Source organism: Musca domestica, unplaced genomic scaffold, assembly GCF_030504385.1.
Source record: "Musca domestica strain aabys unplaced genomic scaffold, Musca_domestica.polishedcontigs.V.1.1 12, whole genome shotgun sequence".
NCBI classification, from domain to species: domain Eukaryota; kingdom Metazoa; phylum Arthropoda; class Insecta; order Diptera; family Muscidae; genus Musca; species Musca domestica.
In genome coordinates this window covers 11,516,687-11,534,484 of record NW_026712155.1, presented here as the reverse complement: position 1 = coordinate 11,534,484, position 17,798 = coordinate 11,516,687, and the positions used below count along the sequence as shown (strand labels likewise).

General features: G+C 38.6%; 2 protein-coding genes across 2 annotated transcripts; one reads left to right on the top strand and one right to left on the bottom strand.

Annotated features, from left to right (window-relative positions):
- Positions 1-82: 82 nt before the first annotated feature.
- On the bottom strand, positions 83-5,756 carry LOC101892547 (calcineurin-binding protein cabin-1-like). The gene has a single exon (XM_011292100.3). It carries the CDS (start codon positions 5,639-5,641, stop codon positions 458-460), a length of 5,184 nt encoding a protein of 1,727 aa, XP_011290402.1. The 5' UTR covers positions 5,642-5,756; the 3' UTR covers positions 83-457.
- A 634-nt stretch (positions 5,757-6,390) lies between these two features.
- LOC101892720 (putative leucine-rich repeat-containing protein DDB_G0290503) lies at positions 6,391-11,413 on the top strand. The gene is made up of 5 exons (XM_005178259.4): positions 6,391-6,618; positions 6,690-8,642; positions 8,707-9,549; positions 10,728-10,853; positions 10,920-11,413. The coding sequence occupies exons 1-5, from the start codon at positions 6,502-6,504 to the stop codon at positions 10,992-10,994; spliced, it is 3,114 nt and encodes a 1,037-aa protein (XP_005178316.1). The 5' UTR covers positions 6,391-6,501; the 3' UTR covers positions 10,995-11,413.
- Positions 11,414-17,798: the final 6,385 nt, after the last annotated feature.

Below are 17,798 nucleotides of genomic sequence, written 5' to 3'. Positions count from 1 at the left end.
ACCCAACCCCCATGTTATATTCTATTCTACCACATAAGGAAAACACTGGAAAATTGTTTAGATTTATTTTGAGTTTTAATTTTGAAAGATCACATTTATGGGCATAGAAAAATATGGTGATATTTTAAAAAACATATATTTTTAAAGGTTATGAAATTGCCAAGGCTTTTTTCGAAATTAAAGTAGTTTCATTTGGGACACCAAACTTAACACAACTACTCTAGGTTTAGCATCTGAGTGATTACTTTTTTGTATAGGGATTTCCATTTTCAAATTCAATTATTATTTCCTTAATGGGCCTAGCCCATGGGAACAAGATGTGCAAGGAATTCCCCATTATTTTTTTTGCAACAAGGTCTTTAGAAAAAAATGTCCACTGGGAGGGACATTTTTAGGTTAGTTTTGGATTGTCTTCAAAACACAGAAGTGTATTTTACATTTCCACCCAGCTCTCCATTCACTCCGTCGTCTTTGAATTTGGATTCTGTTCACGCTGCTCTCGCTGCTGTAAAAGATGGGCATAATATCCTTGCAAAAGTAAAAGATCAGCTGTTCTGCTTTCCATAAATTGTGGGAATTCCAATGACATGTATTGTTGCTGCAGTGCTGCGGCGCTCGCCACATCAAATCCAGAGCGACTGAACTGGGCCGGGGCAAAACTAGCCAGATCCATTTTAGGCAAACTGGGCAAACCACCTGTTACCTGTTTTGCTGTCACATTCTGACTGGGCTGAATGTTCAGATTTCTTGGTGGCATGGCACACGATAGGGAGGGTGGAATTTGCACGACTGGCTCTTTGGCGATTTCCGTCTTATCGGCCACCTTTTGCTGGGTAAGCTGTTGCAAACACAGCTTAACTGCCAGATCCAGAAAGTTACAGTTCTCGGGTATGTTTTTAACCTTATCCTCAATGTAGAATTTATAAACATCCACCAGGAGTTTGGTGAAGATGGACTCCTTTTGATTCATATATTTTATACATTTCTTGTGGATCTTGTAGATATCCACCTGCAGATTCAGAAGCACTTGATCTTTACGCTCTCGCCGATTTTCATCCAAAATATCCCGCAATATTTGTACACAATATGTGGTGCAGAGCAGACAGAGTTCCTTGCGATCGGCATCGGCTATATAACGTTTATCGGCATCCGGCGTTTTGTGCAGATTCAAGGCAATCTCCATTAACATTTTGTGATTTTTTGATTTGAGTAAAAGTAAAATCAGAATGCGAACACATTTCACCAAATGCGCCGAGAAACTGCCTGGCCGATCAATTTCCGATGAGGGTATGCGCCAAATGCCATTGAATAGATTTGTGTGTTTCTTTTCGTAGAACAAGCCATTGACCACATTGCCCAGACTGGTTTTATATTGACCCACCAACAGTTGTTCGGCCACTTCGAGGCTACAAAATTCCGAGGGGCCGTTCATGAAATGATTAACTAAACGATAAATGGATTTGTAGTGTTCCGGGAAACGGGTAATGCACTCTTCTATGTTCCGCACCACCATTTCGTAGATGTGTTTGATTTCATCAAAACGATAGGTGGTGTCATTCAGTTTCGTTGGATTTTTTCCATTAGTGTCTGGGCCGTCCGAATCACTGTCGCCGCCACTTGATGAATCTGAGGATATGGTGACCGTGGAAATGGAACTACTCCGGGACAAGCCTTGCAAAATGTGCTGGCTGAGATGGGGGCGGCTTTCAGGGAAATGAGCAGGGATGGCCGGCGGGCCCTCCTTCACCTGGCCAACTTGATTATCATTGCCCAGGGCCGCCGCCGCCTTTTCACTCACCTTCCCCTTGATAATGTTCAGAGAATTCCCATCAATTTTGGCTTTGTTCATGGCAAACGGACTGTTTGCCAATTTTTTCAGGACCTTTTTGAAAAGATCTCCATGATTCCGCGATATTACCTTTTGCCTGGCAATGTATTTTATGATCGAGGCATTAATGCGATAGAACACCTCCAAGGCCTCAACGGACAGACTGGTGGGATTGCTGTGATTCACCTTAATCGGATAGGTGGCATTACTTTCGTACAGATAATTGGCCGCCGAGAGATAGTTGTTGATATACACACTTGGATCTTCGTTGCGTTTTTCCGATATCTTGCCCAGCATGTATTGGCAAAGCCATTTTTCATCATTGCTGTCATGTTGATCCGAGGAATCCGCCCCCGAAGCTGTGGCCGCCGCCGCTGCTGCTGCCGCAACACTGGGGGAATTCTGTATGTTGTTGGTAATGGTGAAACAGTTATGGGCAATATTAAGTAACTTCAGTTTTCTTTCATTTAATTCCAAATTCTCCCCCGATTTCCCCCTTAAACAGCGGGAGAAAAACGATTGCAAGGTATAACAAAATGAACCATATTCAATCCACAACAGCGTCTGATATCTGTCCAGGGTAATGCAGCACTCAAAGCATCGTATTACCTGTTCACATTCCTTCCACAGAACCTCCATGGCGATTTGATCCAAACCATTTAGCTTTGTTTCAATTTGGCTGGCCTTAGATAAGGCCACACCGGCCCAGGAATCAAAACGTGAAGGATTTATGACCAAATCAAGGGTGTAGAATTTAATGGCCTTGGTAAAGTCGCGACTTTTGAAATAATAATCCGCCAGAAGATAATATAAATTACTTATTTTATAAGGGAACATGAATTCATCCATTTGGGCCGGATGTTCGCCCGACAGGCCCTCAATGTAATTCACCACCTTGTGAGTACTTTGTGTGGGATCTATTTCCTTGGGCACCAGCGAAACCACCTTGACCAGCATTTGTTCCATGTCCGAGGTAATCGATTCCAATTTATAGGAATTAAATTCCGGCAATTGTTCCGGTTTGTAAATATCAAATATTTGTATGGCTCTTGCCCAATTTAATTTGATTGGCAAGGCCTCGTGGTCTTCAAGATATTTTGATCTGGCCTTACGCTGGGGATACTGAAAGAGGCAATAGGTGACCTGTTCAATATATTCATACATAACATCGCGACAATTGTCATAGAGGGGTGCCTTGAAATTCGTAATGACCGCATCCAAAATGTATTGTAAAAATTCGCCATTATCATTGGAGCACCAGTGGCGGCGACCCAAATACTCATGGGCAGTGAAAAGGATTTGAAAGGAGGCCGGTACCAAATCATCTGTTTCATCCGTCGTATTACTGTCCTCTCGTATCTCTTCATCCCTCAATGCCAATTGATGCAATATCGACCACAATGGCTTGAAATCCAATTCGGCACCATGTTGATTGTTCTTTTCGAAATTGCCATCGAATTGATAGACCACCAGACGTATTAGATTCTGGACCATGCGACAAAGATTTTCATGGGGCAGGGACAAAACAATATCACGGCCCTCATTCAAAATCGCCGCCTCAATGTATGACGTTACATAGTTGATGAAATTCGATACCATCTTCTGCCGGCTATTCGATGATTTGCTCTCATCCAAATAATTTCCCACCGAATAGTGAAGGCATTTTTCACACCATGCCAGACAACTTTCAAATGAGCGTAATTTCCAAAGCGATTGTAGGAGAATTTCCAAAATTGTTTGCAAATCTTTGAGCCAGCAATCATTTTCCAGGTTATTCTTAGAGGCCCCCTCCACCTCTACATTTCTTGTGATAATCTCAACCAGCTGGGACCATTGCTGTCTCTCATACAACCCAGATAAACTGCAAATATCCATTTGACTTTTATACTGGGCCTTGATGTTGGCAATCATCTTCACATTTAGACAATATCCGCCGGAGTGGGGTAAATGCAAAACAAACTCTGGCTTGTATTGGGACAACATCAATTCCATTTCATCCAAACATGTCAAACATCTATTGTATTCATTCTTTGAGGCATAGACCAAATATCGTATAAAATTTAAACGAATTTGAAAAAACTCCGTTTCACTCGAAAGGACTTCGCCATTGCTACTACCCACAAAATTTCCAATATTAAAACATAAATGATGGAAGATATTTTTCCAGGATTCAAGAGAAAATACTTCCTCACTTGCAGTGATTTCCAAAAATAACAAACAAATGCGATAGGATGTTATAAAATCATCTGGAGGCAAATGATGCCACGACCCAAAGTCGTAATACAACTCATACAGCCGGAAGATCTCAATGTACAAATGTCGAATGTGTTGCGGCAGGGGGACGTTCCAAAATTTTGAAATCGACTTCAACCACTGGAATATCAGCATCACCAAATCCGTTTTTCCCGATTTCAGTGTCACCACAAACTCCTCAAATTCCGAACGTGTATTTGTATCAAATTCTTCTTCTACGGACGAAGAATTCATGCAATTCGAACATTGATTATCAATCCGGTTTTCGCTGTTGTTCTCTTCGGTAATGTTATCATTAAATGGCCAGGAAGTAGCGGGTATCTCTTGCATATACTTTGAAAATGTTCGGCGGAAATACGAATTTAAACTGTCATCTACTACCTCCTTATCAGCCTTCTTGCGCGAGGAATATCGACGATTTTTGTGCCAACCCCACTGCTCCAGGAAATGTAGATCACTGCAACGTCTTCTGGCCTTATTTTTAGTTGTTTCACCACTTTCCGTTCTTATATTCGAATCTGAATCATCATTGTTCGAATCCATTGGCTGGACTTCTGAACATTCACCCGAAGCTTTATTCACATCAACACCCACAGGGGTAGCAACAGAATTTGCCGTCATTTCTTGGTCATCATTGTTAATACCATTTTCCTGGTTGACAATATCTGTCGTACAACTGGATTTACTATCAGAGCATTCTCCCTTTATTACATCCTTAAAATCGAATTGGAAATACAAACTAATACCGTTCGACTGCAAATGTTCCCGTAGACTCAATATAAATTGTGCAACTGAACGCCAATTTAGATTTTCAATGAGTAAATTTTGGAAATCCATATCGGGTTCTGCGACTTCAACGACAACATCCGACGACTTCTTTACATATTTTAAGACTCTTTTTAGCTCCTGATTTTCGTGTTGCTTGTCACATATCTCAGGAATGCCACGACTTGATAACTGCAATACCGGATAGTTTGATTTAAACCATGTTATGATGTCCAACACCATTTCGTAGGCCTCTTTATGTTTTGGGTCCATGCTACACAACTCCATGGCATGATTGTACAGACTCATTAAATTACAATTGTAATTCAAAGACATCAGAAGACCATCAGCTGCCTTCCAGTGCAAGGCATTGCTAGCCAGACACCTCTCGAAAGCATATTGCGCCAGATCCATTGAATTCAACTTGAGTGCCAACTGGGCGAACTTGTGCAGCGTATAAATGTCTGTGCTGTCTATTAGTATAGCCGATATATAGTGATGAAGAGCCATTTCATACTCTTTCTTATCCTCTAGAATCAGGCCAATATTTTTATGACAATTATATTTAATGAAGACCATTTTATTGTTGTTTTGCTGTTCGGCTATAACCTGGGTCTCCAGTAGCTCGATGAGCAAGGACAATGCCGCTTCCGGATTTCCTTCCGCTTTAAGTTTAATTGCTCGCACATATTCGCTTTCGGCAATGGCTTCCTGCGCCTCTTTGGTGGCAACGAATTCTTCTTGCTCTGTATCTCCCACTTCTTGGTCATCGTTCAATGCAACAATTTTAATCATTTTCGGAAATTGTTCTTATTTTCGTTCCTTAAGAAATAATTACATGTTCGCTGCAAATTGTTTACATTTTTTTGCAATACGGAGTAAATTTGCTGTGCTTAGCCGGGTGAAATAAAATAATAAATGAAGAGGAAGAAGAAGTAGATATCAATTCAGTGTACTTAACCAATTCAGTGTACTTAATGAGGGAAGAAGAAGCATGTATCAATTCACTGTGATCAAAGATGAGAATAACAGACAAAGGAATGTTTTAAGATAAAATTTTTAGTTTATTGATAATGGGGGAGGAAAGAGGCACTTTATTCCTGGTATCACAAAAAAATTTATAAAATATTTCAATATCTGAAATAAGGTTCGTTAGGATCATTCCACTGTGGAAAACAATATGAGAGAAGAAGAAGAAGAAGTATTAATTAAATGTGCTTAACCGCGAATCATAATGGTGGAAGAAATTTTAATTTTATGACAGATAGTTAAATATTTCGAAATAAATTTTTGAGTTTGACGGGAGGGAAAAGCTATTTTTTGCAAAAAATTAAATTGACTTCTACATATTTCCTTATATGCTGCCATTTAGAGGTTATTAAGAAACGTGACTTTTTTACCAATTTAACATATTTAAATGGTTTTCCATTCAGATATGTTTTACAGTTCATTGTACCAAAAGATGTGTTGGTGAGGATACCTGTATTATTTATTAAGTTATGTTAACCATTCACTGTACATAGCAATTCAAGTAGTCGATTACTCGACAAACGTCGACTATTTGTTTAAGTCGAGTTGTCTGCGTCTGCGTCAAATTAACATTTTTAAATTATTATTTAAAAAACTATTAACTGATCATCTTGCTGGCAAGAGACATGAATACGCCCGGTATTAGTTTATTTACGGGGGCAGAAAGTCTTAAAATAAACAGCAGCCTGGAAAGGCAGGAGGAAGAGGAGGAGTTGAAAGATCAAAGGCGATTGCAAGCAGAGGTATTTGTGTTTTTTTTCAGTAGAATTCCTTTAATGAAATCTTTTTTACAATAACAATTATTTATTTATAGCTTGGTGATTTGTTACAAAATGGCTTTGATGATTTGGAAGACGATGAGGGAACCATTGATTCCACAACAAATTTTCAAAGTGACCTGGCACCAGATGATATCCATGCCCAACATGAAGCCTTACCTTCCCATCCATACGGGAATAATATTTTCAATAGACAACAACAGATACCTAACCCACCCGCTGATCATGCTACATGTGAAGCTGAAATCCATAATCTTAAAATGGCTTTGGAGTCTCGTTCACGGGAATTGGAACACTCACAGAATCTCTTAAAGGAAGAATACAAGGCGCGCAATGAATTGGAGAAAAAATTATCGATAACAGAGGCAGAATTAGATCGAGCCTTGTCGAATCGTAACAGTACCCATGAGTTATTGGTGGAGGCCAAAGAAAAATGTTCAAACTTGGAGAATATGATAGACAAACTAAAGACTGAGAAGAAACAAATTGAGGCGGAAAATAATACGCTAATAGGAAAACTGGATACAGCACAAATGCTATTGGCCGATGTCCAGAGGAAATACGATATGGTTGAGCGTGACTTGAACAAGAATAGTGAACGTAATTTTGAGATGAAACGCAAACATATGGAGGAAATGCATCGAGCCGAAATGGAGATACTGCAACAACAAATACAGCAAACTGCCAACAAACTAGATAAGAAATGTTCGGAATTGGAAGTTATGAATACACGTTATCAGACCCTGCAACAAAATCATGAAATGATGCTCTGTGATAAGGCCAGCAAAATCAATGATTTGAGTCATGCTTTGGATCAGGCTCAGAAACGTTGCGAGGAGTTAATGTCACGTCCCGATTATTTCCAAGAAAATGTAAGGCTACAGAAACTGGTAGCCAGCCTGCAGGAACAAATAAAGGGCATGGAGAGAAATATTGCCTCCCTGACTGAACGTTTGGAAATGACCACTGCCGAATTAGATGTTATGGACAGTGTTCTGCATCAGCACAATCTGGAAGATACACCAAGACGTTTGAGCCAAACCCATGGACGGGTTGTGGGCAGTACACCGCTTAATCCCATCGACCGGGTGGGTAATCTCAAGGATGAATTGTATCGAGCCTTGGCCAATGTCAAAGCCAAAAGGGAGGAGGTCAAGAGGCTGCAACAATCTGTCGAGGAAAAACAAAACGAGATACGTGCCCTCAAACAAGAGGAAAATAAATGCTTGGTACAAATAACCACTCTAAAAGAAGAGAATATACGTTTGGAAAATAAACTCAAGCTGCTGGAAGAAGAATATGAACACCTTAAATCCAACAAGGATCCCAGTGATGAGAGTACTCAACAAGATAACCAATTGCAGAGCTTGAAACAAGAACTAGAAGAGCTGCACAGCCAACACAAAGAAATCAAAATGCAATGCAGTACCTTGGAGCGAGAGAAGCAATACCAAGAAGCAGAACGTAAAAAATTGGATTTTCAAATTAAAAATCTTGAAATCGATTTGGAGGAGTTGAAACAAGAACATGAAAGTTTGAAAATGAACCACGAACAGGTGTGCAAAGAAAATGCAGAGTTGAAGCAAAGGCATACAGCGGATAATGTACGCCTGGAATTGGAGAAACATAAATTCCTGCTCAAAGATGCCCAGACAGAATGTGATCGTTTGAAAAATCTCTATGTGGAAATCTCCAATGCCAAGGAGGCTCTGGCCTATGAAATGGACAAGCTGTTAAAATCCGATCAAGCCAAAGAGCTGCAAATGGCTAAAGAGAAAATTGCCCATTTGCAGAGGTCATTGCAATTGGCCGAGGTGAAGACATCGGAATTGTCGAAAATGTTGGAAACCGAAAAGCTGTGTCATGAACGCGAGGTGGCCGGTTTGCGGGAAAAGTTGGAAAAGGAAAGGCTGGAGACGACCAAAGCCAACAAGGATGCAGCCAATGAGTGTGCCAAATGCATGGATTATGTGGCGGAATTGACGAAGGTAGGATGGGGGTTTTGTTTAATGATGAGTTCAATAAATTGATTGTTTTTTCAATGTCTTGCAGTTTGAAATCCAAAATCTAAAGCTCACCAATATCAATGCGGTTTGCAAAAAGGAAATCGATGAATTGAAGGCGGAACTTAGGACATCCAATGATCACATTTCGGAGCTCAATGATCAATTGAAATTGTCCGGGCAGCAGGAGCAACTGATCAAAGAACTCAAAACCAAGGCTGCCCAGTTTGAGGAATACATTAAGTCGCAAAGTACAACGGCGGACAACTCCCACAGTTCATCGGTGCGCAGCAATTCCAAGCAAATGAGTGACAAAAGTGTGGTCACCTCACCCGAATTGGATAGAAATGAAACGAAAAAGATTGAGGCGCGCATACGCGATGAAATGGCGAAAATATTTGCTGTGGAATTGAAAAAATTCCAATTGAAGATACACCAAACCCAGGAACAAAGCCTTTGCTTGCAACGTGAGTATCAACATGTTACTGCCGAACTGCAGCAACGACAAAATGAAGTGGATCAGCTAAAGGCCGCCATTCTGCTGGATCGTGAAAAGATGGAAGAAATTCTCAAACAAAAAGACGATGAAAATCATGAAATTTTACAAAAAATGAATTTAGTTCTACAAAAGACCCGCGAAGAAATGCAAACAAAATCACAGAAAATCAAAGATCTAACAAATGAACTGAATGAAAGGCAGCAACAAATTGAGGCCGAACGGCAGTCCATGAAGGCTGTGATGAAACAATGGGAGGAGCAAAGGAAATCTTTGGATACCGTGGAAATGGAATGGAAACAGAAATTCGTGGATCTGCAAAAAGCCCATGAAGTGGCCATTAACTCTTGGCAAACTAAATACAATTCGGCCAAGAGAACGGCAGCTAATTATAAGGTAGGATGAATTTAAATCATTTTCATTATACCCTACACCACAAAGTGGTCAGGCTATTATGTCTTTGTGCATTTGTTTGTAACAGGCAAAAAGAAACGAGATAGACCCATAGTTCCTTTTGATGATCTGCATAGAATCACATTCTGAGTCGATTTATGCATGTCCGTCTGTCCATGTATTTTTTTAAACAAAGTACAGATCGCATTAATCGCCCTATCCAGATGATCAGATCATTTGTTTGGCCCAAGGACGAACCCTATTGAAATTGGGGATAATCGGTAAAGAATTAGATATAGCTCCCACATATATCTTCATCCCATTTGCCTTTTATTGTGCACCAAACGTGTAATATCAGCCCGAATAGTATGGAATTTTGCACATAAACCCAAATTAGGCCTGAAAATAAGTATGCCAAATTTGATCGAAATCGGTTCAGAAATAGCTATAGCTCCCATATATATTGTTCATCCGATTTGTTATTTTTGTCCTCTGCTGCCGTAATATGCACTCTGTAACAACAATATTTGGGGAAATATAGCAAATACAGCTCAGAAATACATTTTCTAAATTTTATCGAGATAGGTTCAGATTTGGATATAGCTCCCATATATAACTTCGTCCGATTTACCTTTTATTGTGCACCAAAGGTCTAATATTTGTCCAAATGGGATGGAATTTGGCACATACGACCGAATTGAATCTAGAAGCTAGTAAGTCAAATTTTGTGAAGATCGGTTCAGATATAGCTATAGCTCCCATATATATTGTTCATCCGATTTGTTATGTTTATTACCCACAGCCGTAATATGCACTTCGTAACAAAGATATTCATGGAAATATATCAAGTATAGCTCAGAAATATCTTTACCAAATTTTATCGAGATCGGTTCAGATTTGGATATAGCTCCCATATATATCTTTATCCGATTTCAAATTAATTGTGCAACAAATGGTCAATACAAGACCGAATTTAAAAGCATGTTTAAACTTTAAATTATAATTATAATCATAGCGTGTATGTTTGAATTCTCCCAAAAAAAACTTTTAATTGTTATGTAAAGCACTACTAAATTAGCAAAGTGGTGTAGGGTATCATAAAGTCGTCCCCGCCCGACTTTAAGACTTTCTTTACTTGTTTTTATTTTACTTTATTACAAATTTATTTTTTGTATTTCCAGCGCTATTCCGAGGACAAAGAAGCCCATATGCTCAAAGAATATGATCGTTTAAAATTTGAATATGAAACCTCGTTGGCCAAAATAGAAAGTCGTTTAAAAGAAACCTATGACAAGAAGAGTAAAGAGGTAATGAAAATATCAATATCAATAACGAAATAATGTTAAACTCCCTTTTTCCCTTTTTTATTTTAGCTCATGAATGCCCTAAGTGATAAGAATGCCAATAGCAAAAATAGCAACAAGGAAAACACGGCAAGCAATTGTTAGCTTTAAGTAAAAGAAATAAGCAAAGATAGTAACCGAAGGGGATATATGCTTTGTCGACCATTTATCTCCTTTTTGCCTTAAGCACACATACATATATAAATATTTAAAATTATGTTCTTCCTAGATAAATTGTATGTAAATTTGTTTGTTTTTTTTCCTTAAGCACTGGTTTGCTTTCATTCATGTTCTTTTTTATCTTTTATTCTTAATTGTTATGTATTTTATGACTGACCTGACATATTATTATATTCTTTAAACCACATAGTCTGTATGCATGCCAATGTAAATTTTGGAAATTCCACATTCCATTACTATTTTGTTTACTAACTTGTATTTGTTTTAGAGTATTAGAAAATAAAGATAATCTATTAAAAATGTATTATGAAGAGATTAATAAAAATAAATACTATTTTTTTAAATTGTTGTTTTTTTTTTTGTTTTTGTGGAAAAATGAAACGGACAAAAGCCAAAGCTAAATCAAATGTTTTTAATTTCTCACGTGCTTTATTCTAAGCAGGTCTTTTAGATGCTATAGGGCAAAATAAGGCAGGCCATTTACTGGGTGAGATGAAAAAGCTGCAACCAACTTCAGACTGCTGTCGTTTCTAAGCCACTCGTCCGACAGATGTTAAAATTATTCCAGTGACAGCTCATTATATTGTTTACAAGCGCACAAATGTATTTTGGTGAGAATTTTCCAGAAAAAAAAGGTGGAATTCAAGCGTGATAATGTGATTTCTTTATATTTGGCCGAAAAGTGAAACAAGTAGCTATCGTTCTCCAGCATTTAAATGTGAATAAATCTTTTGTGTCTCGTAGCATCGCTCGTTACCGTGATACTGATAGCGTAGCTCGACGTCAAGGAAGCGGACGGAAGAAAACAGCAACATCAGACGAAATGGTTCGAAAAGTAAAGAAGCGACTTGATCGAAACTGGCGTCGCAGTGGCCGAAAAGTGACTCGTAAGCTGACCATATCGCAATATTCTATTCGGCAAATATTGAAAAATGAGGTCGGGGTAAAGCCATTGAAATTCCGAAAAGTGCAAGAACTTACAACGCAACAGAAAGAAAATAGACTCAGAAGAGCAAAAGAGTTGCTTCGCTTGGCCAAAAGTGGTAAAATGCCGAATTTGGTTTTCTCCGATGAGAAAACATTCATTGTCCAGCAGTTTGTAAACAAACAAAATGATCGTGTTTACTTGCCAAAGAGGTCAGCTGAAAATGTGCACTTTGGGTTGACCACCAGAACTCAAGCGCAGGCCATGGGCCGCCATAACAGCCGATGGTCGCTCTCTGCTCGTATAAATCGACCGTGGCATCAGAATAATTTCCGAATATTATCGCGCAAATATTCTGGATGGTGTGTATTAAAGCCTTGGGCAGACAAACATTTTGCCGCAGACATTCCAACAGGACTCAGCACCATCGCACTCAGAACGCGCCACCCAAGAATGGTTACAAAATGAGGTTCCTCGCTTCATTTCCCGCGCATAATGGCCACCAAAATCTTCGGATACCAATCCGTTGGACTATTGTGTCTTGGAAAGCATTCTTAACTGTATAGGTTGGCACTAAAAAATACCAAAGTGTCGATCATCTCAAGCTAGCGCTTCGCCGGGAATGGGACAAAATACCGCAGAGCAACATTCAGGCAGCGTGTGACGGTTTCATTGGCCGTTTGAAGGCCATAATTTGTGCCAAATGTGACCAATTCGAACAAATCTAAACTTATTCTGAAATTTCATTCTATTTCCGACATTTTTTGCATTCATTAAAAAAAAGATTAAAAAAAAGATGTAAAAATTATGGCGTTGTACGTGATGTTTACCAGAGTTAAAACTATTCCAAATGTTGACCCTTTGTGGGGGAGGTACTTGATAGAGTGGACCGAATTGTCAATTTTCGCACCTATCCTAGCACTGATAAAAATATTAGGATTCCCAAAGTTGGAGCAAAATTGGCTTATCATTTCTCTTTCCGTGCAGTAAATTATTTTCTTTGAAAATGTTGACATTTTGTGTGGAAGGTACCAGAAGAAGTGGACCGATTTCGATCCAAGTTTGACAATAATATTACGATGTAGCGAGTTTGTATCGAATCGGATGGACTCCAAATGTACTGAAACGGATTTGATACAAAGAGACCTAGGTCCCAAAACCGTTATTCCGGTGAGCCACGTTTTGGCCGTATCAAATATTATAATCCCCTTTCTAGCCATATGGCTGTGGGTATAAAAAAAGTGGATTTTAAGGGATTTAGAAAACCCAGTCGGTTTAAATTGTCAATTCCATTGCCTATACCTCAAATAAATCATCATAAAGAAGGTTAACCCCGGAAAAAGCCCCAACGTAAACATGCCTTTAGTCTGTGGGGTATTTTGCGATGCGATGTGTTTTCTTACTTTTAACTCTACTGTCATAATCTGCTGGATTTTTTCTGTTAATTTTTTTTTTTTTTTTTTTGGTGTTGCCCAGTGATATCATGGACTATTCTTTAGAAAAATACCCTTTCCGAATTAATACAACATTTTACATTCATACGCTTTTTTTAATTAGTTATCTTTTATTATTCATCATTTTATATCGTTTAGGGAATAATAATATGTTATTTTAATTGTATTGTTTTTTATTTTATTTTATTTAGTAATAGTTAAATCACAATCTGAATCTAAAAATTATAAAATTAATATACAATTGTTTTTCAGTTCGTCAATATGTGTGTTATACCATGTATATATGTGTGTATATATATGTATGTATATATAGATATTATGCAGAGTTATATTAAAAAAAGAGGGATGCAAATTAAGGACTTTTTTAAAGACTCGCTTTAATGACTATATATTTGCATGTATGTATGTAGACTGATCAAATGAGATTTATTTGAAATTAGGATATATGCGCTCTAATGAAAGCTATTCACACTATAAATCTTAACTATATAGGTTATGATAAAATTAAGAAGGTAAAGTCATTTCAAAATTAATAAGATAAAGTCGTTTCATATCCATCTCAGCATTATCTACAATTCACTTTGCCAAATTTCAGGTTCCCATCTCTGATTTGTGTATATTCAATGGAGTTTAAAATATAAATTTTCACAGTGAGATGTTGCCAAATGAATAACTTTAAAACAAGTAAAAAAATATGAAGTTCGGCCGGGCCGAACATTTAATACCCTCCACCTCCATACCAAAACGGGAACCTCCATAGACAATTTTATACTTCAAGGATTGTCATCTACCAAATCTTCTTAAATACCCAATTTGAAACAATTTCGTGGGTAAATGTGACTAGGATTATTAAAATACCTAATAACGCTGGGTATCGTCATATGTGCGCTGTAGGAAAACGTAGACCTAAATATTCAATGTTCCGCCACCGGAGCTAGAACCCATTGCGAACTACAATTATCATTTTTTATACAAATTCGTGAAAAAAATGTAGCGAAAATCATCAAAATACCGAATATTGGGTGGTATCGTTAGACCTATACATACAATGTTTCGCCACCGGAGTTAGAACACATTGCGAACTACAAATACCAATTTTTAGACAAATCCGTGAAAAAATGTAGCGGAAATCATCAAAATACCCAATATCGGGAGGTACCGTTATATGGCGGCTATATCAAAATGTGGACCGATATATCTCATTTTCAATATCAATAATGTGGGCTGTATCGTGATTTCGACAAACAGACAGACGGACATCGTTACATCGACTTATGAATATATATACTTTATGGGGTCTACGACGAATATTTAGGGACAAACGGAATGACAAAGTTGATATGCTCAAGGTGGAGGGAACGAAAATTGACTTTATCCTGGCGAAAAACAAGGTGTTCCTGCAAATTTATAAAAAAAACGGATTTAATGCCAAAATTGGTTTACACTTCGATGGCTATTGGTTTCTCTCTTATGCTGTGATCTCAATCCATTTTGACATTAAATTTGGTAGTCAGCTGGCTTGGAAGGGGGACCTTATACTTGGGCCCTGAACTTTACCTTCTTAATTCTACCAGTTTTTTTTTTTGTTTTTCAAAATCAATATGTATTCATGGATGGGTAAACCTCATATTACAATGACATCAAAATAGGGCTCATTTCACAAACTTATCCTACCTTGCATTCATTGTACCATGGGTAAAACTAACCTAAGCTGATATTCCTAACAGGATAATATTTTGTTGTCTCAATTAATTTATCTATAATAATTATATATTTTTATACTAACTACAATGGAAATCTAATGATATATTTGAAATATAAAATTAAATATGAGTTTCGAAATGGATTGCAAAATTTTCAAAATTACAATATTTAAAGAAGATTAAAATCAAAAATTTTAGATAATACAATGGAAAGCAGCAAATTAAGCCCGTGAGTGGTACAAAAAGAGCACATCGTTAAGTACTCAAAACGAAATATTTGTAAATATTTTTTGTAAATATCAAAAAATCTTTTTTTAGAAACACATTATCAGGATGAAATAGTACTCTTTAGAATGCCTTTAGAAAGATGTCCGTCTAGTCTCATATTGTTGTTAGTCCTTCCAATAATATCCCGTAAAAAAATTAAAATATTCGAAGGTCAGGTGGTTAAGTTATATGGGGTTCGCGGAAACACAGCTGCTACCGGACGTGTCCACGGGCTGCATATAGTGGAACGCCCGATAATATCTATCGAATTAAAAAAGCCGTCGCGGACAGCTAAGCTGTTTTCGGAAGGAGAGTCTCGGATTAAATACCCAAATGTCCGTGATCACTGGACTCGACGAGGCGATGCTGCTGGCGCCCCTAACTATCCAGTCGACGGACTGGTCCACCGAAATGGAGAGAACCGCTAGATCAAGAAGCCTATGTCTGAGTGGCATTCATATCGATGCAGTCGCGAATGCTATCAACAGATATAAAATGAATGCCGTCCTCGGAGTCCACCCCCATCCATTACAGCTAAAGAACGCCAGCTGCCTGGACAACCCAGGAAAGTTTTGGCGCAATTACGTTCAGGATGGTGTAGTCGTCTCAATTCGTATTGGGCACGAATTGATGAAGATGTGCGTGACGCCTGCCCGACGTGTGATACAGACCCGCACAATAGTCTGCACCTCTTTAATTGCACAGCCAAACCTACCCAACTCACTCCAGAAGATCTCTGGCTACAGCCCATTAAAGTAGCCGAATTTCTAAACCTGGAGTTGGATCCCGATTAGCAGAACAACAACAATCGCAATGGAGAGGTTCCTCGACCGCGAACCCTTATAAATTACGGAGAGGGAAAAACCCTAATCAAGGCGAGCATTAAGGCAGTACGGAAGTTCGAAAAGAATCATCCGTTACTGCCAAAACGCTCCCTTGAAAAGAAGCTTTCCTCCCTCCTAACCGACCTCGTCAAGAAGGCGTGTCCAGTTGGGGACAAACTTTCGGAGGAGTGTAAAGCGGAAAGCTGAAGCACTATCGACGGAATTCAAAGCTGCTTTTGCCGATACAAAGACAAAAAAATGCGGAGACCAAAGAAGGTGGAACCTGAAAGAATCGATTCCTCGGTGGAACCGAAGGAGAATAAACCCTCATCTCGTCCAGCTAAGAAACCATCAACAGGAAACCCCTCTCCTCCACCAGCTGCGCTATCTACCCCCATCATCGGCAAGAAGGTAGTGGGTGGTATGACTCAATCAGGTTCTGTAGACCCTAAGTCTACTAAAGCCAAAACTGAATCTACCAAACCCCCAACCTTCGAACCAGAGTAGCAGAAAAAGGAAATTTTCCCAAACTCTCTACCCGGACAGCTTCCGTGTAGCAATCATTGACCGAGCTGAGCCGGAAGGCAAAATCAAAAGTTCTACTGATCTAAATTACATCAGCCTAAAATATGAGTGATTTCCACAGTTGGGCAGACAGGCAGGCTAGATTTTCTGAAATGTATATTTCGAAGTATTACAATTGGAATGACAAACTAATATACACTCCATACTACGGTGGCGTTTTATAGTCTTGCAGCTCTTCTAGGAGCCATTTCTAAAGGAAGCTCTACAAAAAATGTTCCACTTCAGTGAGAATCTCGCAACATGGAATGTTCGTAAGTTGACAGCTTCTGTTGGTATGTTACTCTAAATCTCACCCATTTATGCAAGGCTGACTGAATATCACTGCGATCCAAGTAAGGCAAAACAAGCGGTGAAGTAGCAGCATGACAAGGGGAAATCCAAGAAATTCTTCAACACATAAAAAGAACCCATTTGTTAATTCAATGGAGGAGACACAACCCTCCCCAAAGAGACAGTTAAGCATCAAAGTGTCTTTTTTAAAACGAGACCCATTTGTTAAGAAGATCCGATCTTCTGCTGGCATGTTATTTTAAATCTCCTTCAATTTTGCAAAATTGACCCAATAGCACAACAATCGGCGATGGAGCAGTTTTACAAGAGGAAATTCCACATTCCTTGAGGGGCCTTTTTAAGGCAGAACTAATTTGTTAAGAATATTCCAAGACACAACCGGTCCCAAGAGAAGCAATGTGGCATTGAAAAAGCAATGGGGCATTAAAGAAACAATGAAGCATCAAAGGAGCCTTTTTAAAATAGGCCCCTTTTTCACCCACACAATCTAGGTGGAAGCAAAAAAACTAAGTCCTGCACCTCGTAAAGAATTATCGTCGCCGCTGCTTTTACACCTGTGGAGCTCATACAGAAGCACCCCTATTTATACTAAAAAACGGATGATTAATTTAATTTCTTTTTTCTCCCAAGAGAAGCAATGTGGCATTGAAAAAGCAATGGGGCATTAAAGAAACAATGAA